We start from the raw sequence: 27,547 nt of genomic DNA on the forward strand, positions 1-27,547 counted from the left end.
TGGATGGTCTCTAAGATCCCTTCCAACTCAAACCATTCTATGATAACTGGACTCATAACTTCCAACTTTCTGCCTACTTTTTGACAGTTCACATTCAACTATTACAACAAAGCTCTTTAAATGCCAAACATAGAAAAATCTGTTTATTCTAAAAAAGATATTCTAAGAAACAATTCATATATGAAAACACAGAATTTTCATTAATTATTCTCACTCACCAGCAGTTCAATGTGGTTCTAGATAAGCCTTGCAGAATTAATTGGCATAACATCTCACCTTTCTGTTAGGCTGTCACTTGCCACAACAAACCATAAAATGTGTACCTGTGTACTTTAATACAAAATATTTGCCATATCATTTTCTGAAGAGCACATTAAGAGAATCCTCAAAAGGAAACACTATAGTAATTATGAGGAAATACATATTTGAAATAATGACAATCACAATAACTTAAAGCACTTAGATTACCTCTACCAATTTTTGTCTGAAATTATCTATATTGTTGTGCTGTTCCTACTGTCAACAAAATTAAATATTTGAAAGTCTATATTACATATGTTGATTGCTATCATAATTACTTTTGCCTGCCAAGGGAAAATGTGAGGTATTATAACTTCTGGAGATTACCATGGGAGATGTGCAACTGGCTCCTGCACTATGCAAACGTTTACATTGTAGAGCATTTATGAGTTACAACAAAGATTGCAATGAATGAAGTATCTGCTAAGTAGCTGATCTTGAATATGTATTCAATACCACTATTACAATTTTTTTCAGTGCTACGAATGACAGCATGTTTCTAACTCTGGAACTGGAAAATTCAATTGAAATGGGAAGAATAAATACTTCCTTTTCAACCAGTGCTTTGAAAACAAGGAAAATAAGTCAACAAGAATTTTATCTGAGCAGACAATTAGAAGGCATTATTTGGAGAGCTCCCGAAAGCTGTCCATCCCTGCTTTGATTCATATGATTCTAGTGTCATAGTAGATACCTGTTTGTTTTTATTTCTTTGAAATACGTATATTCTAGGGCAATATATTTTACTCTCCATTTAAAAAATACAGAGATCTCCTTTTGAAACACCAAACCTGTATGACCATTTTATTCCTGTGTATCTTTTAAGCATTTTGGGGGTCCTACTGCCTTTCTGAGTAGCTCAAAAAGGCAGCTTAAAACCACTGTAGACTTTTGCTATTACTACCATTTAGATGTAATTACTTTTAAGTCAAGGCTTACAAAGCTGTTCACATTTTAATGCTCAACTTTATGGTAAGTAAAAAGTCTGCTTCTTTATGAGAAAAGTTACAAAATTCCTCAGGAGTGTGCCTACGTACAACAAAGAATAATTAAATTGCTGCATGCATTTGTTTTTAAACCTTCATAAGTCCTTTAACTTGATGGCTATATGCCAGAGTTTCTTGGAAAAACAATAAAAACTGTGTTTTATGAAATTTAAATACAGCTCAAGAAAGTGACAAATGTCCTATCAAGAAAAAACAAAAAAGAAAAATACTGAACACAAGCTTTGGTTTGTACCTTAGACTCATGAATTTTCAACCTTTTTCAAATATTATTATTATTATTATTATTATTAATCTAAAACCAGATGCAGCAAACACAGTCCTTGTTATTAATCAATATAATTAATCCTCTGCCCTGATAAGAGTTATTTTATATAAATAGTTGACTTTTGGTTTCAAAACTTTCTCACAGATGTACATTTGAAAGCAATGCCTGCAAGTCTCAGCTGGCAAAGGGAGAAACATTACAGTACATAAATACTGACAGTCCACTGCTGTTTAATAAATAACTGCACTAGTCCAATCAAAACCACCCAAAACCCACCTACATAAATATATTTTCTGAGACAATCTAAGATTAAGAATCTTCCTCTGTTCCTTTTACCTAATAAATAATCACAAAATGGGCTCAGATTCACCTGCCAGTAAGTAAGCCTCTCCCACAGGAGGTGCAGCTGGACATCCCTTTCTCATAGGGAATTTATATTGGTTAGTTTTCCACAGAAAATATAATGCATTATTTTAAAAGCAGATTATGGTTGTGGACAAAATTATCAAATTAATTCTTACTAGTAATAAAACCCCCTGTTATCTGGCTAAGCTCATTTTTAGCAGAGTCTTTAAACACACAAACAAAAGGAAATAATATTTTCTACTTTGGGAATGTCCAATTAAATAGTAAGTAAACCTACAAATTGCTTCGAATTGCAACAATTTAAAAATGAGAACCAAAATACAGCAAAAATAAGGACCCTGTATACAAGCTGCTTTGTCCTACTATGTTTTATTATGAAGACATTCCAGTATTTTTAGCCTGACAGAATTTATATTAAGGTGCTGATCTGTAAAATGGCTTAAGACTGTACAGTGTTTTAGCTGTGTGCATAGGTAAATTTTATGTAACTATGTATAAGCTTATGGTGAAGCATGCTACTGTCTTCACACTCTAAATTCATACTTACTGGCAGATTACAGTGGGGTTTTTTCCTGACGCACTGTCATGAGGGATTACCCAATACATTTAGTAATACATGTCTCACTGGCCAAAGGAGCTCCAGCAAGTGAGCACACAAAAGCTCTGAGCCCATTCTGTTTTCTAACTCAGGTGTGCTGACTGCCCCTACTTTCATGAAACCACCTTGTGAGTGTTATAACCATCAGACTCGTGTCTGAAACCACATAAATTCTACATAAAATCTGCAGCTACCTCATAGAAGGTTAAACAAACCAAAAAAAGTTACACCTTCTATACATTTTGACAGGCACAGCTGAAACATCTGAATAAAGGGAAGGATTTAATATGGTGAATGCATCAAGTTAGGAACTGAAACTCCAAAGAGAGGAAGAGTTAATGACATACAGGTCTCACATTACCAGCTGGGGTGAATTCCAGACCACACCACTACGTGTGTAGAAAGGCCTCCTTACCTGAAGGAGGACTAAATTTTATTGTCAGAGCATCTGAAGTTCAGTTCAGCAATGCCCAAGTCTCTTTTCTGACACAGCTCTAAGTCCTTCAATTTTGACAGCCCAAATGGGTGGCATTTAAAATGAGAAGGCACTCCTGAAAATAGAACACTGCAAACTTAACAAAGATCTTGCAATAAACCTGTATGTTGGAGAGGTTAGAAGTCAGGTGGTCTTCTGCCTACCACCACTGTAAGATGGCTTGGTTCTGCCTCCCACTTCTAACCATGAACAGCTCTGTAACAAAAATAGACTTATGAGAATTCCTACCTCTGAAATGGATCTAATATTTATTTCACAAAGGTGATATTGCATGGATTAGTTAATAATAAAAAGAGTGCTTTGGGGACTACAGTATTATCTTCTGAGCTGACATAAACCACACATTCAAATGTGACAACAAACACTGCCTTAAAATATTGGAATTGGCCTAAGTATAAAGGGAAATCTAAAAATTAATTGGAAAAAAACCCCCTCAGATAGTGAAACACACTTTCAACCAGTACTAGCATAGATGAGAAGTAAATTTAATGCACAAAGCACAGGTCACAGTTTTACAATAAATACAATAGACAAGGAGTTGATCTCAAAAGGTATAACGGGATCAAATTGCATTCTTTTTAGTCCTGAATATTATCTACAGGATTCTATTTCTCCAGTGCAAGAGGCTTAAATTCATTTGAGTACTACCAAATTACCAAAAAAGCCCCAAACAAAATAATAACTTTAAAAACCCCAAAACCTTGCATTATTTCACTTTCTGTCACACTTACTAAAAGGAGGGAGATGGGAAATAAAAGGTATTAGGGTAGATGGCTTTTACAGTCCTATACTAATTTTCGCTAGATTACCAAACATGTCACAAAACCAGTACATAGCTCAGAGCAGCTGCAGCTGTCCTTCAGGACACCAAAGAACTACAAGACAGAACTATGCATAGAAGCTTAGTTTGGATATATCTTCAGTATAAATTATTAAAATAACAGCCTTCAGAAAATGAACGAAATTGTAAGGCAGAGAATCATCAGGTGACTTACAGTGCATAAGACAACTATGCATTCTGTAATTAAGTATAACATTTCTTTCAATTCAACCTCTCCCTCATCTTCACATAATTAAAAACTTGAAAGAGATTCATGTTTTTCATTCTTTTGTTGCATATTCCATGATAAAGTATAACAATAAAAAATAAATTACAGATTTTAATTTTAAAAAACCATTCACCAGAGCAACAAGATAAGAGGCTTGTTTATAGGGCAAAGCAGTAGATGTGTTGTATGAAAACTTTAGAAAGTCTTTTGACAATTTCATAAGAAACAGTCTAAATAAAATTTGGTTAAGATGGGTGAAGAGCTGATCAAGAAAACTGACTATGGAGAATAATGGGAATAATTCTCAACGGTTTGCTGTAAAAGCAGGTGAATTTAACAGGTGGAGTTTCCATAAATGCCTACACCAGACTGTGCTATGCTCAGTGTTTTCACTGACCATCTGAAGGAACATGCCTATTACACCAGCAATTTATCAATTTTAGAAGTTCAGTAAGTTGAAAGACAGGCTTCAAAGGAAAAAAGCAATGAACTGGGAGAAGTCTGGAAACAGGAAAGCATTCAACAGGGACAAGCACCATGTATTGAAATTGGGTAAGAATAATCTGCTACATAAATACACAATTAGGAATAACTGATTCCTTCTGAAGAGGACCAGGATTTTATGGCAAGTCAACAGCTCAACATGACCTGTTGACTTGTCATGCTGTTGTAAAAGGAAAATTCAATATTGGGATTACAGGCTGTAAAACACAGAATCTCCTGAGTTACTTAGCATTATAGAAGTCTTGACTGGAATACTATGCTCAGATTTGACAAACACTCTTCAAGAAAGAAACAAACCAGATGTATCAAGTCTAAAGAAAAGTCAGAGCGTAGCAAAAACTGTAGCTTAAGAAAACATGATTGAATTTGGCTTGCTGGACATAAAGAAAAGAACATATAGGCAAGGCCATGTGATGAATTAATATACCTAAAAAGCTATTGCAAAAGAAAATTTCAGTTTTGCCAAGGACCAAACCAATAACCAGTTTAAGCCTTAGTAAAAAAAGGCTACCATTAGGTATGAGGAGATAATTCTACCAGTAAGGAGAGTAGATGTGAAATCACCATTTCTAGAACCAGTATGTTCCAAATCATTGTTTATGGGATAGTCACTAAAACCTTTTGCAGGTGGGCTGCAGTCTTAATTAAATACCACAAGGCTGGACTCCAATAATTACAACAAACTTGCAGTTATTCCTCACACATTTTCTATTTACCAAACCATTTGTATAGGAGGCTCTTTTAATCCACTAGGTTTACCAAAAATTAGTTCTTTATATTTCTGAAATAATGCCTTATTCACCTCTTTCCATATTATTACACATATTTTTTAAAGAATAGCTTGAACCCAATATAATTTTATTAAACTGTACCATACTCACAATAACAGCATTTAATTTATCAAGCTAAGTACATGAACACTAGTTCTACACTGGATTTTTGTCTGGTCACTGCTATGTAGATTAGTTTTCATCATACTTTTCAGTCAGAACCATCATCAGACAAAACGTTTCAAATGGATATATTATTCACCAAAGGTTTCAAATTCTCATTTCCAGAAATATTTTACTCAAAGTAGTTTTTTGTGAATACTATTTTAGGAATTGGTGCTGAATTAAATTGAAACCTTTCACTGTGACATTTTCAAAAGAAGACATGAATTGACCCATTTGAATATGATTTTTTAAAATTAAATATAGTGCAACTTTTGAAAAATTCTCTAAACCAAACCTGAAACAAAACCAAAACAAGGTTCAAATTATGCATAACATTTCAGCTGCATTTGTATAGAGAAAACAAAGAACAAGGACTCCCCTTGCTACCTCCACACTCCAGACACTGATGAGACTATACTACAATACAGAGAAATGCCCTGTCTGATGTGCATGTCAGAAACCACCAGCAACAACACGTGACGGTGTCAAACAGAAGGGACATACCCAGGATGTGAAAAGCAGCACTGAAAGCATGGCTAGAACATGGCAAGTAAAAGGAATTATGAAAACAAAAAGAATGATTACAAAGAAACATGCAAGTTCTACACAAATGGCAACAACCTACAGCACATCAAACTCATTTGAAATTATTTATTTCAATTACGCTCAAACTTGAAATATTTTTAGAGAAAATTCTAAAATGTATTAAAAGACTAAGCTGAATTAATTAGATAGCACATCTTAAAGGGATGCTTACCTTTGTTATCCTGCCCTATCTCAGTTAAAGAGGTGACTAAGATAAGTTATCTAAAGCAAAAGTAAAATCCATGAAATTAATTAGAATCATTCATACTCTTCTCCTTCTACCAACTTAATGTAAGGTGTAATACTGCATCTTCAAAATTTTAATTAAAGTAAATCATAAGATCCAATTTCTTGTGGTAATCCATTTAGAATACATGGAATACTTTCAAAAATACTTCATGTTGTGAAAGATTAGCACAAGTAGTACACTTGGAAACCTACTTATGCCAACTACTTTTTAAAGATTAAGAAAACAGATGATGCCAAAATGTAGCTAATCAGAGTGCCAAGGTACAAAACACTGCTCAGCAACACAGAAAAGTAACTGCAGTTGCTCTAAGAGATTCACATATTTTTACCAAAAGGTTCTCATCGGAATAACCTGAACAGGAGAACAGAAAAACAAAAACTTTGTACAAAAACTTCAATCTGACCCAGGAAGAAAGAGGGTACTCAGAAGCACTCAAATGGGCTTCTTCACCTCCCACTTCTCTAATGAAAGTAGAGGCCCAAAGACAGATAATGTTTGGAATACATAGCAGGAAAAAAGTACTTCAGAGGAAAGGGATCCCTGACCACAGTTATGATTCCTCTTCTCACACACAGGTTCCTGATAAACAGAAGATTTTAGTGAGTGGGGAAAAGCCAAATATTTCAGGACAGTACTTAAAACAGACAAATCACTGATGTTCCATCAGAGAACAATCCCATAAAAACAATTCTGGTAGGAAGAGTCATTTAAAAGGTGCCTGCTTCTCTCCATATACTTATTTTCTGCTCCATTCCATACGTCTTATGTCGGTTATGTCAATGTGACTGCTTGGTATGATGCTGTAAACTGAATCATTGAAGTGAATTGGATGGAGGAGGCAGGGAGGAAACAGCTGGTTTTTCTTAACCCTGATCATGAAATGTTTTATTTAAAAGGAAGCTGCATAGTGAATAGTAAATTGTAGGTATCATAAATACAATATTTCATTCAAAACGACACGTATCGTTGCTATTCTAACACTCTTCCAGACAATTTATTTTTTGTTGAAGACTTTCAAGGGGCTCTGAGGTTCTGACACTGTAAATAATTTCAAACTGCCACACCAGAGGAATGAGAGAAGGCTCAGAGGACAACGGGTGGCAGTTTCTTCAGGTGAGAATACCGACTGAGGCACGGAGAGGCAGGAAGCATATTCCAGCTGGCAGGCTTTTCACCACTGATAACCAGATGCTTACTCAAAACAACATGGGAAACTTCCACAGCAGCACCTAAAAACTGCACTCTGCTCCCTGGTTGATTCTAGGGAACATTACATGAAATACAGCTGCCATAAGGGATGTCATCTGGTGATTTTCCCCAGGTAACTTTACGGCATCTATCCTTCCAAGCATGATCATTCAGTAGCTGCCATCACATCTCCATTGAGGAGCTCAGACATCTGAGGCACACAGTGAGAGCTCTGAAGAAACAAGCAGCTCTCTAAACCCACCCTCATATACTACCAGAAAGAAGATATACCTCTTGCTTTAGTTATTTGAGAGAATGGAGGAAAGAAGAAAAGGTTCTTTGTTTTAAAGTAGATTTTAAAAACATTTTTCTTAAGTACATTTTTTTAAGTTGTATAATTAGCAGTTTTGAGTAAGTATAAACTGAAAAAAAGGAGTGAAAACTAAAAGGAGAAAAATAATTTATTTCTTTGTTTCCCCCTTGATTTGTGCTTCCCCAAAACCTCGATGTTAACTTGAAATTTAAGTAAAAATCCTTCTCTCATGTTATTTTCATGAAAAATATTATATGAAGGGCAAAAATATTCTTCAATTTAGCTAGCTTATTTATTTGGGAAACATATAATAAAACATCCCCAAACAAACAACAAATTTTTCAAAAAAAACTTGTTGCAGAGACTGGGACTCTTAAATGTAAAATTAGCATTAACAAAAACAGTTCTAAAGACGTTGAGCATTTTGTAACAGTAGCTATTTCCAGACACTATGTTTTCATGAAATTAGGCAACATTTTCCACCAATTAAACTATTAAAAAAAATCAAGAAAAAAGTGAATATGTAATTCTACTTTTCCTGGATTTCCCATAGATGACCTGTTTTCCTCTATAAACAAAGGCAACAGAATTTAAAACTACCCTGTTTACCTCTATTCCAAATGAAAAGCTTAAGTGTTTCCAGGATCCGCTTGCCTGCAGGAGCAACAATTTTGGAGTGTGTGCCTGGGTAGCTCTGTAACTGTAGCACCCTCTGCTGCTCTTTTAGTTCTAAAACATACAATTGTACACTCAGCCAAAGAGAAAATAAAATGAATATATGTGTTGAACATGTTGTTTCTTGAAAATGGTTACATTATTAACTAATGCCATGTGCAGTTTACAGGAAAACGTTTTGCTATTACATACAGTATATTTTCAACTTTATACTACTTGAGCATTCTGCAATATCGTGTTTCTGTGGTAACAGCAGATGAAAACATAATAGATGAAAATATGAAAATATTTCTTAAAATACGAAAATACTTCTTAAAACTCTCCTTTACACAGCCTGTAGCTTGCTTAGAGTAGGGGAAAATAGTAAACAGGTTTATATTTTGCCCCCTGATCATTTCACTAAATCTAAATGCTTATATAATCTGCAATGATTACTTCAGGGATATAGTCATATAAGCACTTCATTTGTAATTGCCTTCTCTCACTTGGAAAGGCAAGGGAAGGAGACACTCTCAAAAGCTCATCCTTGCAGAATTTTCCTTAATTTTTGGGAGATTTCTTCTGCCAGGTTGAGCGTGGCATGTGGTTCTGGGGGCCACCTGATGCTATCCCACAATGCCACCATCAAACCTTCTGCCTGGGATCCATCAGTTCTTTTAAAGGACTACCTCAGGACTAGAGATGGTGTCAGGTTGTACCCTCTTTTTAACAGATGGCATATTGTTGTCTAAAACGAACAGACTGATCCTTTCCTTCATTCCAGTCCTCTTTTCCCTGCCTCCTGTTTACGCACAGAATTAAAGCTGAATGAGGTGCATTTAGCACTGTATCCTGTCTGTGTGTAGAATTCATTTAGAGTTTTCATGTGGAAACCACTCTCCCAGAAAGGATGAGCAGAGAGAAAAAAACTTCCACATTTTTCTGAGAAAGTGAAAACTCGTTGCAACTTGTAGTGTGAATTTTCATTCACAGTGGCAATCCTACAGCGTAAATGCATCTCCAGAAATCTTTTAGAAAAAGACAGAATACAAGTGTAGGTATATAAAGTTTGAACGAGCCATTGTGCAGAGGCAATTTTCAGAGTTAACAGTTGGGACCCTGCAATACACCATTGACAGCTACTGCAGTTGGCTCCACTTCTATCCTGAAATCTTTCTGGTGTAAGGCAGAACTTTTAGAAGCAGTCACAAGTATTCCTCAAAAGCTGCTTATTGATATTTTATATAATGCTGCCAGCTAGTGGCACATCTTGTACTGAGTTGATACCTACTGGGAGTATAGAGACAGTGGTATTACCTGGAGTCTGCTCTACCACTTTTCTTTTGATGGTGTACAGTGATGTGGCTGTCAAAGACCGTAAGCACAAAGATCAAAATGTAAAACAGAAAGACCATAGAAACACTCCCTGAAAGAGCTTGTTTCAACAAAAAGTACTTACTAGAAGAAACAAAAACTCCCCCCCCAAAACTACACAAACCATGTTATTTGAAACTAATTATTATGTTTAAAAACAAAATACAGTTTTTACAAAAGCTAATCTGTTTAATACAAAGTTATTTCATAATCTAATAATTTCTAGAACAAACACTAATCTTGCTGATAAATATTCAGTATGGCAGCCAAAACAAACACACAGCACGCTGTGACATTTCCCTGTTTTCTGGTAACTCAGTCCAAGTCGTTTAAGTGAAGTTTAGTGGCCAGTAAATAAATGCTGGCTATGCAGTGTGTCCCAAAAGAACACTGAACTCTGTAATTCTTCAGTACATCCCCCTCACAGAGCACACTGCTGTGACAGCACATTCAGTTCTGACTAGCTCCATTAGTATTAGGAGAAATAATACGATACTGTCAACGATCATTTCAGAAATATCTGGGGTTATTTTTAGAGTAGATTATGATTTGATAATAAAAAGTTCTTGTAGAACACTACAGCAATTGCAAAAAACAATCAACCTAATTTAAGAAATACAACAGTAGTTACCTCTGGGCGTAAAAGGAGGCAACACAATACCCCCATCATTTCCACAGTGAACTGAACTGAACCACAGTGGGTTAACACAAAGAGAGTCAAGAAATACACAGGAAAAGATCAAAGAAAGAGCCAGTTCAAATTAAGGGATAATGGGAGTGTGCAGAAATTCTGTCAGGTATGACCCAAATAGAGCAGTTGGGTCACACACAGTTGGGGGAACTTTACTATGATGATGTGACACACACATAGTTACTCTGGCTTGAATACCGAGAACATTTATTCCATACAGGTGGTACCAAAAAAGTGTGATTATTACACCCCAAGCCAGTACTGCATGCTGCCAGAAGATAATAATTTTACAGTTACCCTAATAGAGTGTAATCTAGAGTGCATAGTAAAACAGGCATAAATCAGTAATATGTAGATCAATACAGAGACACTTGCAGACAAAGACATTTAAGAATGGGGAAGCAGTGAATCTGGAAATGACTTGGCGAATGCTATATATAATAGCACAGCATGAACCCTCAAAGCAATTCTGAATCCAAAAGGACAAATGTGAATCTTTGTATAAACAGAGAAACAGTGAGAAGAACTACAGATGTCTTATTACTCCTGTGTTAGCACTGGTGGTGTGCCTGTTAGAGGGTAAGTCTTGTTCTAGCATCTGCAATCAATAAAAGAGTAGCTGAAACCCTGTAAAAAGTTAACAGAAGAGCTGACAGCACATCTATCAACAGGAAAGCATAGGAAAACTATAGCAGAGTAAACTATTTGTGTTAACAAGGAAATCTGTGTAGATTGAGCACAATCGCAGTACCCACACAAAGAACAAAGAGCAAGAAATCCTGTTACCATATTACACTGTCCTGATTCATTACCTGAAGCACTTTCAGACACAAACACGCACACACAAAGTATTTTCTCTGCTGTTAAAAATAAATGCTTAAGTTGTTATATAATGAACTAATGTTTATTGAAACATATTGGAATACTAGGACTGGAATTTTGAGATAAAACATGTATCTATCAGAACAGTTTCTATATCTTTGGCTTGATAAGGAGGAGGAAATACGTGCATATTTCTTGAACATCTGGCAAACTTTACCAACTTTATCAGTTTGCTTGTTCGAAAACAAACCAACCAACATGAAAGATAAGGCACAATAACCAAACGAATTATATGTGTATCTCTAAATGTTAATTATAGAATAGTAATTACTCATCACATGAAAAATGTTTCAATACTTTTGCTCAGCTTTGTTTCCATGGTCTACCACAATTTTATAACTCAATTCCATTAATAGCACAGATAATTTTATTAATAAGTATACTGAAGCAGAGCCATACTGGGTCAGACATTGATGGCCCACTTAGAGCTCATCTTGCCTCAGGTTAATGCAGCCAGTAACTGATGCTTAGACAAGAGTGAAAGATCAGGACAAACATATCATCCTACTGCCCCATTAACTCTCCTAACACTCAGCACTTCCTAAGCCGTAAGTGGTGGCTTTATATTTAATAGCCACAGTGAATTTTTGCTGCACAATTCTTTCCCCTTTGCCTCTTGAATTTATTTCATGTTTTAGGATCCAAACCTGTAGGGTTTAGGATTTAGGATCCAAATTCTGTAGGGAGGAATTTCACAACTTGACTGAGTGCTTTCTTTTGTGTTTCTGTGGTTCAAGTTTGTCCTCTCCAAGCTAGAATTATCCCTGATTGCTACCCATGTTCCTGCATTGCTGTTCCTCACACAGCCACTGCTGGCCACTGGCCAACACAAATCAATGGGCTAAACTAATGTTTTGTTCAATCCAGTCCAGTTACTCTAATGTTCCCACCACAGCCACAGAACCAAAACTAACCTGCACTGGGAGGACGTAAGGGTGTATCCAACACAAACAGCTGTGCTACAGAAATCTGTAATGCTACGGTACCTCTGACCATAGTAATGGGGTTTCCCAGTGAAATGGAATGGTTATTGAGGGCTCATACAGACGTGTTTTATATTGGTACAGTTAGACTTCTACCAACAGTACTGTATTTAGATAAACAGTGACTTACAGACATTCCCTGTGTTGTCAAAACTTGTAAGAACGTCTTTAACATTTAAGAGGCCATTGTGAAATCTGGAAGAAAACATAAATAGTGACTTTACTGACACATAAACCATCCCAAAAATCCCCATCTTCAAAAAAGAGATTTACTGTATGCATGCACTTCTCACCAGCCCATTTCACAGTGAAGTAGCAAACAGGTACTACTGTAGCCACCAGGGGGAAAACAAGGGGACAACACCAAAGTCCCAGCACAGAAATCCATGGATCAGGAGGAATGTGTTTCTCAGAATCTACTATCAAGAGGAAAACGTTTCCAAGAAGCATCAATTTTTATTTAGTTGTGGAAGTCACATAGATGAAAGGGGGAACTTTGGTAAAGCAATTTCTTTAAAAGAGAAAACCCAGAGTATTTTTGAACAGCAGCTGTATGCACATTCCTATTTTCTCCCACAAAATCAAGAACACTTAATTAAATTAATGCGAATGATGAAACTGATTAATGTGTTCAGTGAACTGCATTTTCTTTGGTTTTACATTTGCATAACCCATATGAAATAAACATTCAAAAGTGGGGATAATAAATTCATTACCTAAATTTCATACATCAACTGCAAATTTTAGAATGCAGTGAGCAAAACACTGACAGCAGCAGAAAGAATAAGCACCAAAATTGAATAAAATTTACCTAAGATTTGCCTTTAAATGTGCAGTGACACACACATAAAAAAGCATTTAATCTTGTTTTAAATATTCCAAACTAATCTAAGCCCAAAATGAACAAAATATTAGTCTTACATTTTAGAACAATCAGATTACATAGCTGTTTTGCAAATGCATTGAAGAAAATCTAGAAAGGGTTTTAATAATGTTTCAAATGTATCTTATAAGGCTGTTTGGGAACACACTGATTTGAAACACTGAAAAGAAAAAACAATAAATCAAAGAATTTTAGCACCTACAAAATTAGTTCTCATTCTCTCAGCTGTTCTTTCCTGAAGGAAGATTGCTTCAAGAATGGAAAAAAAAAATTCAATCTTTTTGCAAGCTAGAAATTGTATATTTATTGTGAAAAACCCACTATTTATAGCTTCTGATAAGCATAAGCATTATATAAAGAAACATTAACATGTTAACTTTTGAGAAGCACCAAGCAGCAACTAGACAAATTCTTTAAAAAATGAAAATCAAATGGAAATCAAGTTAACAAACTGAACTGAGCACATTGGCAGGGACAAATAAATATATGAGAGATATTACAAAAGATTCAACTGGACATTAATGCTCTTCTCCCAGCTACATAAAAACAAACCAAAATTACATTCCTTCTTTGCAGTGGAAGTCTACAAGAATGCTGATGGATCATGTGGATTTTTAATGTACTTCTTTTTTGCAAGTTTGTTTTCTATCCAATTGGACAACCAATGCAACAGAGTTAGTGCAAGGGAAGTGACAAGAAAGGAGATAGGATTGGTAGTTCTGCCAACCACAGAGCTGCACTTTAAACTCTCCCCTGCTGACTCCTCAGAACCCTACAAACTCTATAACTCTGCATGTGTCTGGGGCTGTTGGGGGCTCTCGAACAGCTGTGAATGTCTCATCTCTAATTGAATGTAAGATGGGGGAAGGGAGATGCTGAGGAAGTAAAGAAATATTTTAATCTCTGTTGGCATGCAGGATAGTCTTGGGATAACATGTTTTGGTTTCTTCCCCCCCGCCCCCAATTTCTTTATGTACATAGTTCATATCTAAAGGTTATCACGTAACTCTCCAAGTGAAGCAAACAAAGCTAAGGATGAAAAATTTAATAATTTAATACCAGGAGTTCAACAGAATGAAGAGAGGAAAACAGAAGTGAAGTGTCCTGGTTTAGAAAATAATAGAATTTACATACTTAAGGGTCAAAAGGTAGGCAAACACAAAAAGGAGAAATGATAAAACCACAGCACTGGCCAAAACTGCTTAAAATTTGTGGAAACCAAAAATTGAGGAATTGAGCATAATCTCTTATTGAGAAAGTTTTAGGACTGAGGAAAGCAACATGCCAAGAGCTGATCTACTTGTGAAAGGGAGAGCTCAGGAAAACACATTTCCAAACAGCAATAGCCATGTTTCTCCATTTGGAGATCTGTACTTATGGAGCCTGCAGACAGACTCTGCACCAGCTATTCCCTGACTCTTTTCCATAACAGGCTTTAGTCATAGAATAAAAGTTACATGCACATGTACATACAGGTATTCTCTAACCCCAAATTCTGCCACAAATATTGTGCTACTCAGTCCTGCACCTAAAAAACAGAGCTTCTAGTCTGGGATCCACTGCTCTGCACATACATCCTCAGCAGTTCCGAAACAGCTGCTGCTTCACTGTCCCATCCCATCAGCTGCTCCTCCATCACCAAACCCACAGAAAACTGCCAAGATACATCACATCTGGTTTCCATGAATGCCTGTCACAATCACAGCTTTCCACAGTGCAGCTGACAAACACGTAGAGTCTTAAGTGTCACGTGCACTGAATTATGAAAGTCAAGGAAAGGAATCACAGAAGCTTGGGATTAAACCCCAGCCCTTAAATTCCCATAAATTTCTACAGAGATCTCAAAATGCAGAAGAACATTAGTATTCGGTGCTTTAGAACATGTCATGGATGTCATACAGTTCAAAGAACTTCAAAGAAGTTCAAAGCTCTGATGGCTGAGATCAACAAAGTACTTCAAATGAGCACAAGTAAGCATCATGGAAAAAGTGAATTTCAGGCTGGCATGGTTAATCTGATTCACCATGTTCTTATAATAAGTCTTCAAGGTACAATACGCAAAAAATTCTGTGGCTGAGGCAGTGAGTAATAGAAGACAAATCTATGAACAATAAACTAATTCAACTCATGTTTCTCCTGATACAAAGCAAAGCAGAATTCCTTATTCTGGACTACAAATAAATCAACTTTGGATGAAGTCAGAGAGAGTGAGATCAATCTTTAAATATATCAATGCTCCTTCCTCTCCAATTCAGGTAACACAAGTGGCAGACTTTTACCTGTATATAAAAATAGCTATGGATAGTACAAAAAAAAAAAACAACACCCTTCAGTAGGTCCCTATTAAGGTATGCTTTTCATAAGCCATAATGAAACAAAAGTAAGTTCCTTCTTTTCTTTTATTTCATTCTTATACTGAGCGACAAAAAATAATACAAGTAAGTACATGCCTGTATACACTTCAAAAATCTACAAAAACTAAGATAGAATACATTTCCATGTAATATTGAAAAGGGAAAAAACCAAACACAGCACATCTCCATACACTATTAACCTACACACAAAAGTATATTTGTGAAAAATGAAAGATGGGATAGTGGTAAAATGTTTCTGTTAAGGGTACTTTACAAACAGGCTTGGTGAATATCACCACCAATTGTCACTGTGGTCCACTAAGAACCTCAGAGTTATCTGCAAACGTTGCTATCTGATCAGATGTCCCTTCTGGGCCAGAGTACAGCAAAACAAGTCAAGTTCTCTTTCACTCCAGTTCTAGATCACAGCTTAATACAGCAAGAAACCAAAACAAAGCTTCTTTGACTACAGTTCTTTTTACAAATACACACATCTTGGGCAATATGATGGAACAATCATAGATTGATCAGTGAACAAAAGAATTATGTTGCCAAATCACTTTTCATCTCTTTCCTCCATTTCCAGTTCCTGGGGCCAACCCTTTATGCTGCTAAATTCACACACTGTCTCTTAGCATGAAATAAAAGAAGAAAGCAATTTGTCATATCCACATAAATTGTCTATAAGAAGTAGGCAATATTCCTTGAAATCCACTTCATTTTTTTTGATCTCTATCCCTAAAATAAAAAGCCATGAAAAATTCAAAATGTTATTAGCAGAAATATACAAGAGGAATGGCCAATGGAATTCAGTCCTATATCATCTTCTAACACACTACTTGCCACATACAAGTAGTGTCTGTGCATGCCCCTCATTTCTAAACCATAGGTCTAGAATCATCTAATAGTTTCTGTCATATTTTTATCTAAAGGTTCATTCATATTCAGAATAAAGACATGACATCTTGCATAGTACACTTAACACCTTTTACAAAGATTTAACCCTTCCAGTAAACTGCTGACATTGTTCTTTTCAGTTCTGCACTTTAGTATTTGAAACAGCAAATGACTGATCAATGGAAAATATTTTACCACAGAAATAACTTATTTCTTCACTGTTTTCGTAAAATGAGACTACCATTTAAAAGCAAATCCATATCCTGAAATAGAACATTTGAAGATATTGATTGCTCCTTTTCTAACTCAAATAAAAGAATAATGTTCCTGTCTAAAAGGCAGGCACCATCTCCACAACGAGACACTGCATCTTTATGATCTATAATCACTTCATTGCTAAAACTATTAGTACAAAATTCAAAATTAAAACCACATTCCTGACTAAGAATAGAAGGATTTGGAAAGGCAGTATTAAATAAATATTTTTAAATTGTTCTATTTACTTACCATATGTCTTCTATCCCTAAGAAAATACATATTCAGCACATGCACAATATTTTAACATCAAAGTGAAATACTGCCACAGTTAAATAGAACTTGAAAAAAGCCAACAAATACACCTGAAAGTTCTATGAATAAAAACACAGGGGAGATGTAGAAACAGTGGTGCTGTCTATGTTAAGCTGGTGTGCTTGGAGCTCCCCTGGGGATGGACGAGGAGCCAGCTGAGCTTATGGGTCAGGATTAAAGGGAGGGCAGGGACTGCTGACATTATACTGGGGGTTTGCTACAGGAAGACCAAGTAGATGAAGCCTCTACAGACAGAGAGAGGAGCAGCTGTGCATTCACAAGCCCTGGTCTTCATGGGGAGCTTCAAACACCCTAATATCTGCTGGAGGGACAACACACCAGGGCATAAAAATTTCTGGAGGTTCCTGAAATGCTTCTTTTTTCAAGAGGCACCAACAAAGAGAGGTGTTATGCTGGACCCTGTTCTCTCCAACAAGGAGGGGCTGGTGGGAAATGTGAATGTCCAAGGAAGCCTTGGCAGCCATGACCATGAAATGGCGGAGTTTGAGATCCTCGGTGCAGCAAGAAGGGTGCACAACAAGCTTGCTACCCTGGACTTCTGGAGAGCGGACTTTGGCCTCTTCAGGGATCTGTTTGGTAGAACACAATGGGATAAAGTCCTGGAGGGAAGAGGGGCCCAAGAAAGTGGTTAATATCCAAGGATCACCTCTGGAGCAATGCATCCTGACCAAGAGGAAGTCAGACAAGAAAGCCAGGAGGCCTATGTGGATGAACAAGATGCTCCTGGACAAATTCAAACACAAAAAAGAAACCTACAGAGTGTGGAAGCAAAGTCAAGTAGCCCGTGAGGAACACACAGAAATTGTCTGAGCATCCAGGATTCAGGTCAGGAAAGCTAAAGCTCAATTAACATCATCAAGACAAGGATGTAGTGTGTAGGAACATCAAGTACAATACAAATCCAGATGAGACTACACTAATCAAATGAGGTTTTGGATTCTAACACAAGAAGTATCATTTTGACACACTTTCACTGCTAACAAAACCCCACACTCATCAGACACTCCTTTTGATACCCCAGAGCTACTGTAAAGCAACTTAGTAACTAAACAAAGCTCAAGAGACCACTTTCCACCGTGTGTTATGAACCTACATTTTCTTAAGCACACTGGAGATCACTGTTTAACCAGAAGAGTTATGGGAATTTTTTAAATGAGTCAATGATGTTTCACTTCAAGCATCTATTCAAAATGGCACCTGAATTTAGCTTAAAATTTTTAAGCTGAAAACTGTCGTATATTGGGGCTTCTGACTTTCTGCTTTGGAAGATCTGTTATTAAGAATGATGTGAAAAAATAAACTAGCAACAGAAAAACATGGCAGAAGCTCTTCTTTCTGAGATGTGAATCCAGCTTGAGTTTACTTAGAGAAATAGCAAAAACAACAAAATTCAGAAAAGCATGCACATGACTAGTAGTTCCTACAAAAGCTTCTATTTGCCTGACAAACTGGAACCAAGCCCCTCTGGAGCAGTAATTCCAGCTAGGTCATAGCATATCTGAATATACAATTTGATCAGTTTTGATAGCCCTTGAACTGATATAGCTTGACCTTTATACTCTTTGCCAAAAGCCACTAACAACCTTATGAACTTTCTTAAGTATTTAGCCTTGTCAAGATATTAGCTGACAACCCTTTTAACATCGAACATATGCAATGAGCTTTTCCAAGAAGATGTTAATGCATAAGGAAAACTAATGTAGATGGAAATTCAAAAGCACTTTTGTCAAGATTTTAGAGGGGCCATAGAAACATTTTTTTTCCTGATAAAAAGATATAAAAAGGCTCTCCTATTCATGCATGCTGTTCTGGATGTACCTGACTGAAGTTATTGTTAATAATATGCTCTTGTTAACTTGCTAAAGTTGTTTCTGCTGTTTAATATTGTTATAAATAATATTTTGCCAGTGGACGGAGAAGAACCAAGGGAAGACTGTCAGACATACAGAGAATCCTTAAGTTTCCAACACATGGTCAGTTCTCAAAGATCCAAGAACACTTACTCCAAGATTTCTTATCTTCTAGATATGTAAGTTTCAGCACGAAGAACTGTTGCTCTGTTATGTATGTTAAATGTTATGTTATCCCCTAAATTACTGCTTCTGCAAAACCAGGGAAGAGACTTCATTCAACACGGACTCATGGTAAAGTTGATTTTGTTGCAGTCTATTTATACTTTGTTCCTGGCAAAAAACCACGGTATTTTCTCCTTCCCTTCTTCACCTCCTGCAATATTCTGAAATAATAAGTATACTCTATCTATTGTCACTGCCTCAGAGTGGAGAAAACATTTTAATACAGAAGTGTAAGACTAAGCAAGTTCTGATCATTATTCCTAAAATGATCAGTGATTATCATTTTGAGAGGTCACTGAATATCTTTTGGAAAGAAACAAAATGCAGGGAAAACATAAAATAAATATCCCCACCAGAAGACAATGTCCCTATTCTCTTCAATATTCAATTTTTGAAAGGCAGTGTGAGCCTGCTCCAGCACAGAAACTATACATTTCCACTGAACAAGATTAAAGAAACATAATAAAATAATGCATAAATAAACATGCTTGTTCATAGGCTATAGTTCAGCTGTGTCCTATAATCAGTGAAACTACTATTAGGCAAATAATACCAAATAAAATGTTGGCATAGAAAGTGGTGGAAACAGAAGTACACAACTATCAAATGTCAGAGCAGGATCAATCTGACATTCCCTTGGCTTTTGTACTACCAGCACAGGTGAACCTTAGCTCATCTCCTACTTTAAGACTCCAGAGCAAATAAATCAAGTAAGTGACAGTGTTGCAACCCATGGCAGTGAACTAGAGTTCAGTGCTGCACTGTAAGGGACTGCAGCCTTGTTCAGCCCAAATACTCCCTAGACACCTTGTGTTTCCTACCCCCATGTGCCTCTGAAGACCTAGAAACAAGGAATAGGGACACTGCACAAAGGCATTATGTAGATTGTCAGTGTTTGAATTAGTCCACAGCATTCACTGGTGGTTTACAGGAAAAGTCTATACATGGAAAAACACTGCACCTACTCCTATTAAAAATAGCAGTTTTCCAATGGAAAAGTTTCCTTTTGAACCCTTTTAACATCAATGAGCATAAGCTTGGAAAATGGAAAATTAAAACTTTATAAAGCTCTAAAGAATTTTGTTCTTGATTTTATATCCAGATGCAAATTTAAAATTATCTGCATGCAGTGTTGTGGGGCTCCTTTAGTATGGTTTGGTTTTTCCTTATTGGTTCATTTTAAAACCTTGCGAAAATTTTGCAGTTTAACGATGGCCACTTGTTTGTGTTAGATATTAATTTCTAAGATTGACCTTAATTTAAAGTTCCAGGTAAACAAAAATGCACTTTTTGATTTGGGCTCTCCAGAACATCTTCCACTGTGCAGAGAATGCAAAATCCTCCACCTTCAGAGAGCTAAGTAGAAGCTGCAGAACAAGTATCAATTCAGGGATTCTTAAGTTACTGTAGCAAACCTGCTGAGGCAAACCAAGTATAGTAGACACACGCATGGAAAACAGAACATGGAAAAGAAGACCAAAGCAAGAGAAAGGAAAAGAAAAACAAAACCAAAATCCCACAAACATAGCAATGAATGGGAGTTATAAAGAAAGCTACTGAGAATTCACTTGCATTCCTTCAGAGGGTTTTTTGGGGGGTAAGTCAGGTTTCTGTGGGTTTGTTTGTGCATGGACTTTTTTATTGTCAATTTCTTTAATACAAATGACCTGCCCTAATATAAAAAAGATTACTTCATTAAGTATATATTATTTTGTAGGAAGAAGAAATTTTTCTATCCTTTTGTTTTGAAAACCAGCTTCCAAATTATCATTGAGTTTTACAAGAACCACTAAGAAGAAAACCGAATAAAATACAGATCATTACCAAAACCCTTTTAGAACATCATTAATAACATCATGTCATAAAATTTTTTATAAAGACTATAAATAACTCTGTTCAGGTTTTTTTATATCTTTTTTACAGCTGAAGAATGTCAAAACAGAAAGCTACTAAAATATAACATAAATGCTCATATTTGCATTATTTTTTAGCTACAAGCATCAGTATTTTTACTCAAGCTCTGCCACTTCAGTAGAATGTACCAGAAAAAAGAGTCAGACAGGCTGCTTACTGTAATAAACAACTAAAAATAACATTTACCAGTTTATTTGTAAACTATGCCCTAGTTAGACAGAACACTGGAAGAATGACTAATGAGTTTTATATCTGAGGCCTATTCAAGATCTTAGAAAGTACTTAAAACTTAAATTATGGTTACCTTAAGGAGACACTGTACTTGGGATAAAAGATGCTTCTATACTGAACCCAGGTCCTAGTTTCCTCTTCTGTATTCTGGTCTTCTACTGAAAAGAGATTGAACGATGCAAACCTTCTTACAGATACTTGTTGGAGATGCACATCTTTCAAGTGCTTTTTCCTCAGAACCTTTGAAATGAAAAACAAATTAAACATTAACAATAAAACTTCCAAGAAAAGAACAAACCCATGCCTATTTAAGTGAAGAGGCAAACCATAATGGCTATGCTATCAGCTAGCAATTATGAATAACCAAGTATGTCAGGCCTGAACAAAATACAGTGGTATTGGTGGTAGGGTTCAAGAGAACAAGTTAGGAATTTCGTCTCAATAACTGAAAAGCAAATGTACTGTGTTTAGAAGTACACAAAGTTGCTTTTTAAACTCACGTTCCAGCAAACCCATGCAAAAATCAGAGGGGCAAACTGGGCTCTCCCCTGTCCTCTAATTTTACCAAGTTTCACAGCCCAAGCAGTGCCCTCCCTAACCAATTTCTGTCCCACTCACTGTCCCTATAGAGGGGGGAAAAAACCCCAACAACAACAACAAGGGTATCTCTTGTAGAATTTAAATGACAAACCCAAAACATGATCTTCAGGTGCCTGAATGCTGGGTGTTCTCCTGGTACACTGCTGTGTGTTCCTTCCTAGCCTACAAGTCTTCTGCTACACACTTGCAGAGATGCTGCCAAAGTTGCCCAAGTCAAGAAAATTGCTACCTGGCCCAGGCCTCAGACTTTCAGACGCCACAACTGTGAATTCCCCAGGCCCCCATAAGGGGACTGACACATGAGCCAGACTTCAGGTGAGCCCCAAAACACTCTGACAGCACCAACTTCAGTGCTAAGAGACTGAAGAATTCAAAACAGAGACAGAATGTCTTTTGCATTTTGTAAATGATTAAAACACATGTTCAGGAAAGCGAAAACGTGGGCTCTCTGTCCTGCATAGTCTGCTCCCCTCAACCATCTTCAGGGAGTGAGGTGTCAACCCCTCTGTGCAGGAAAACCCAGCACTCATCTGGTTTGAGCTGTGCCATTGCTCAGATGACTGCCAGCATTTCCATGCCAGACAAAAAGACTTATTCCTTAGGGCAGTGATGTGGAAGGAGAGGTGTCCTGGATTTAACTTCTTTCTCCTAACATTGGAGAGAATACATAAATAATTGCCATTGCATTTTTAAAATTAAGGTGCATATGCAGTCCCCAGTGATGGATTAAAAAAAAACCAGAGCAGAAAATAAACTCATCACTATAAATTGATAGAGGTACAAGGAATAGCTCCATTGAGTAGGACAGCACTGCAATTTACAAGTTTTTGCCAACTAGAGATAAATCAAATGAGAAACAGCTCTCCAGAATTATGAAACTTGAAATAGAAGCTTTACATACAGGATGTGTACAAAAAAAATCACGGGTCAGTGATTTTTTTTGCTGTATCCAACCTGTGTTGACATGCTTTAACTGAAAATGCACTCACATTTAACAGCCTTGCAGTTTGGGCCCATGACCTATTATTTTGTAGGATATTTGGAAGTACTACATATGTGAGCAGAACAATTGTATTTGCTACACTGTTGGTTTCTTACAGCAGGTCTGAGGCATCAGGCTTACTGCTTTTGGAGATATTTTCATCAGCAGGTCTCAGCATATGAAAGTCACAGGCATTTTCCATAAAGTTTTAGAAATGTCTGGGTGCTGTCCACACTACTTCCGTAACACGTGAGAAAAATACACACATGAAAGAAAACACAAAAAAAAACAGAGCAGGAGAACAAAATTAAAAGACCAGCAAAATTAAGACCTTCATGTAATAGCTGTGTGCCTGAAAACAAAATGGACTATCTTGACAACTAAAGAAAAGCAGCAAGACCTAATTTTCAGAAAAGTGTGTTGTCTGGGGACTTCTTTAAAGCAATAGCAAGCCATTACTAACAGGAAAAAAAAAAATCCAGCAGTGGCAACACTTTTCTATTTTCAGTTTTTGTTGCACAGAGACATCTTATAGCCACTCTGTAAAATTCATGTTCTGAATTAGCAGAAAATCTCATGAGCATTTGAATACTCAAAAGAACATTTCTCCCACAGCCTCAAACAAAAATCAAGTGGTCTGAGATCTGAAAATTACAACAGCAGGTCAAATCTTTTAAAACCCTAAGTATAACTGAGAAAACAGCACAAAGGGAGAGTATGTTACATTATTTATATCTAAATCTGTATTTTTTACATAAGAATCAAAGGGGTTTTTTTCCTCAAGTCTGTTCCAAAAAGGATCACAGTTGTGTTAAACAAGCTACAAAGATATGTTGCTGCTATAGAATCCGCTGATATCCACTGATAAAAACAAAAGGTGACAAACCTATCTTAACTCATCACCAAACAGTCTCCTACAAAGATTCTGGTAAAATATTATCACAGATCTCAATTATAACACCCTTGGTATTTAGTCACAGTATTAGGATCATGTTTAGGACTCCTTATAAAACCTAAAACTGGTTGATATCTCTTAAAAAAAAACTCATCAAAAAAGAATCTCCTGCAAACAACATGGAGAAAGGCAGCCACCTGAAATCCCCTGTATTTAACTGTGTATATCCTTGTGTTAGGCCTAGTTGCACTAAGAGGCAAATTCCATAACAGCTCATGGTCCACAAACCTCTGCCAGTTCTCTGGAGTGACTGCAACATGGTATTTTTTACATGCAAGAAAGTTTCTACACAAGCATAATCTGTAACTGCACTCTAAATATCATCCATAGGACTATAGTATTTATTTTTACAAATAATTTATTTACCAAATTGTTTTATCCAACTGTAAACAATTTACAAACTCAAGACTAACAAAAACATGGAAAAAGATCTGGAGCACGGGCACCCTTCACAGAGAGAGGTGCAGGAACAGAGGAAAAATTGTTTTAGAAGTGCTTCTGTTCAGGAAAAAAAATATGTCATCCGCCTGTCCTCACTTTAGCTTTTATCTTTCAGTTCTGGAAGTTAAAGTACATTATCAGGTGAGCAAGAGACTCTCAGGCACGTGGTGTGACTCTTGGGGATGGTCCTGTGCAGGGCCAGGAGCTGAACTTGATGATCCTTGCGGGTCCTTTCCTGCTCAGCATAATCTGTGATTCTGGGACTTGTGTGAGAAGAGCAAGAGGAAGTTAACAGGCAGGATAAACATATAAAGCTTATATAGATTCCATGAAACTTTCAATAGGGAGCAAACGTGCATATAGGGTGGAACCTAATGCATGCCTATTTCTCTAACTTCCCTGCTGAAAACCATGGACTGGGTAATTCCATCAGCCACAGAGACTGGCAGAGCTCAAAACATAGCCTTAGAGAACTTACTCCAGCCATTTACAAATGCACAGTAAATGGGTAACTTCCCTCAGCATTTTTTTAAATGCAAAAAATACTTTTCTTGATTCTGACAGGCTAAGTTTAAAAATATTGCCAAACTTCAAACTCAGTACATACATAAAACATTTCATTGATAAAGAACACACAGGTAATTGTGCAAACCCCTGATTCTTTATGCTAGCTTCATAGGATACCTCATAAAAGGGCTTTTTTTCTTAATTAAATCAGCGAGCATGCACTCAAGCATCCTTACCATAGTAAATCAATTTGTGTGTGCATTGAATGAAAGCAAATTCAATACATAAACACACCACAGAACTGATTTCATGTAAGGCGTTATTTTAAGCAGTATGAAAAGCACTTTTAAAAGCACTGTAAGAAATGCTTTGACAGTGCTCCTTTAAAAATGGATTTAAAGGGAGCTTGATACCTTCTTCCAATCCATAGATAGATCTGAGCACCACTGTAGCATAAAGCACAGAACTGATTTTTACTTCAGATGTACCAGTAAGATTAAATTGATCCTTGCTCATTGTACCATACAAAAATCAACAGAAAAGCTGAAGAACATGGAAAAACCAAGGGAATCTGTAGAGGAAAAGGTCACAGATACATGTAGCTTGAGAAAGAAACAGAAGCCTTCTCCCTAAATACCTACACACACTCTTCCACAACCCCATTCTATTGTTATGAAAACAATATGATTTTAGGAGACAGGAATATGCCGAAGGCAGTATATGTTGAGAAGCAATAACAGCTAGCATAGCCACAGAGTGCAGCTTACACAGTCTGCTAGAACAGAAACCTACAAAGACAAACCTGATATTCGTACCAGTAACTTTGACCCTGATATTCCTACCAGTAACTTTGACATTTCCTGCTTTGGAAACAAAAGTTGGTCTTGTTGAACAGGAACCGCAAATTTAGAAACCAGAAAGTGCAATATTGACATCCTCAGGCCTCCCACTCTGTGACCCAGCTGCAGCCAGGTGCCCCTTCCAACCCAGCTGCCACCACAGACCCAGCGCCACCTCTCCACCCTCTCAGGGACAGCTGTCCATAGGCAGCTCCAGATGTCCATCTGCACAGAACCAAACACTCAAGCTAGGGCTGTAAATTTCACATCCCATAACAGTAACAATGAAACAGACTAGGGTTTTTAAACCTTTATGCCTGCGCTCATCTGGAGAGGAATCCTTTCCAACCTCTCACTGCTCCAAAAGGGTGTAAAACAGCGTGGAAGGCTGCAGCTGAGAAGCTGCTGTTCACTAGAGTACAGGTGTCACTGCTTGCCTCTTCTTCCTCCTCACCCTCCTCCAGGCACAGCCCCTCAGCAAAATGCAGTTTTCATGCCAGGTGAGCAGGGTCTTGCCCCAGGTCCCCACGAAAGGCAGTCTGGGGGGCAGGGAGCAAAGGGTAAGAATGAGGTAGCAGCTACGTCAACCAGCCCCACCAGCATCGATGGAAGGTGTCAAACTATGGCCTGAAAATCCCAAAGTGCCCTCAGGCTGTGGGGTGCCAATAAGATGCTGGTCCTCCTCCCTTAACACAGGCCACAGGCAGTTTTGGGGATCTACTGAAGGCACACTTTAGAATCATAAAATCATAGAATAAGCCAAGTTGGAAGGAACCCACCAGGACCACCGAGTCCAACTCCTGGCCTTGCACAGGACACTGCAAGAGTCACACCATGTGCCTGAGAGCATTGCCCAAATGCTTCAACTCTGTCAGGCTGGTGCTGTGAGCACTTCCCTGGGGAGCCTGTTCCAGTGCCCAGATACCCTCTGGACATTTTTCTAATGTCCAACCTAAACCTCCCCTGACACTACTCCAGGCCATTCCCTCAAGTTCTGTCACCGGTCACGACAGTGAAGGGATCAGTGCCTGCCCCTCCACTCCCCCTCTCTTTGGAGAGCGATGGGTGCGTATATACATGTATATATTTTTATTATTATCATTTTTTCCAGGAAGACTGCTACAAGCCCTTTTACATGACCCACCATAGGCTCGCAACCTCCTTCTCACGGATGCGGGCAGCGCTCCGTACGCCCGCGGGATTCTCCGCACCATGGCCTGGGGCACAGCCCGGCCCGAAGGAGCAGGGAGAGACCCCGCGCTGTCCTCAGGCTGCGCCGCGCCGCGCCCGCCATGCCGGCCCCTCCCGCCCGCGGGCTCCCCCTACCTGTCCGAGCAGTCGCCAGCGGGCTCGAGCCGCCGCCGCGCCGCTCGCCTCGCACCTGCCCGCGGCGGGGCGGCGCGGGGAGCCGGCAGCCTCGGCCATGCGGCGGCGGGAGCGCCGGAAGCTGGCGCGGCGGGAGGGAACGCTGCCTTGGGCGGCGGGGACGCGCCGCTGAGCATCCAGCGGCTGCGGGACCGGCCGGGCTAGGGATGGAGCGGGAGGAGGGGCGCGGCCATCTTTGTTAAGGGCAGCGCCGAGCTACTCTCGGCAGCCGAGGAGTGCGGTGCTCTTCAGGCCCGGCACGGCGGGGCGCGCCTCAGTGCAAGTCGGCCGTAGCCTCCGCGTGAGGAGATGAGACTGGGTGTGGCACGGCAGCCAGCCGGGAGAGCCGCGCCAGGGACCGTGCCCGCCCGCCGTGGCTCCGCGTCCCGGCGCTGACATCAGCTGCGCTCGCCCTCCGCGGCAGCTGAAGCGCCCTGCCGCCATCTTGGTTACGGGCAGCGCCCGCCCGGAGC

The 27,547-nt window shown here is 38.1% G+C and overlaps 1 protein-coding gene across 1 annotated transcript in view; it reads right to left on the reverse strand.

Moving 5' to 3' along the window:
- Nucleotides 1–27,485, reverse strand: part of CAMKMT (calmodulin-lysine N-methyltransferase) — a 218,006-nt gene extending 190,521 nt beyond the window's left edge. The window contains exons 1-3 of the mRNA XM_032102841.1: nucleotides 27,036–27,485; nucleotides 21,459–21,625; nucleotides 12,571–12,635 (exon numbers count right to left, since the gene is read on the reverse strand). Coding sequence (XP_031958732.1) covers nucleotides 12,571–12,635; nucleotides 21,459–21,625; nucleotides 27,036–27,134 — 331 coding nt within the window. The 5' untranslated portion in view covers nucleotides 27,135–27,485. The remainder of the gene's footprint in view (nucleotides 1–12,570; nucleotides 12,636–21,458; nucleotides 21,626–27,035) is intronic.
- Nucleotides 27,486–27,547: the final 62 nt, after the last annotated feature.

This window comes from Corvus moneduloides, chromosome 3 (assembly GCF_009650955.1).
Source record: "Corvus moneduloides isolate bCorMon1 chromosome 3, bCorMon1.pri, whole genome shotgun sequence".
NCBI classification, from domain to species: Eukaryota; Metazoa; Chordata; class Aves; order Passeriformes; family Corvidae; genus Corvus; species Corvus moneduloides.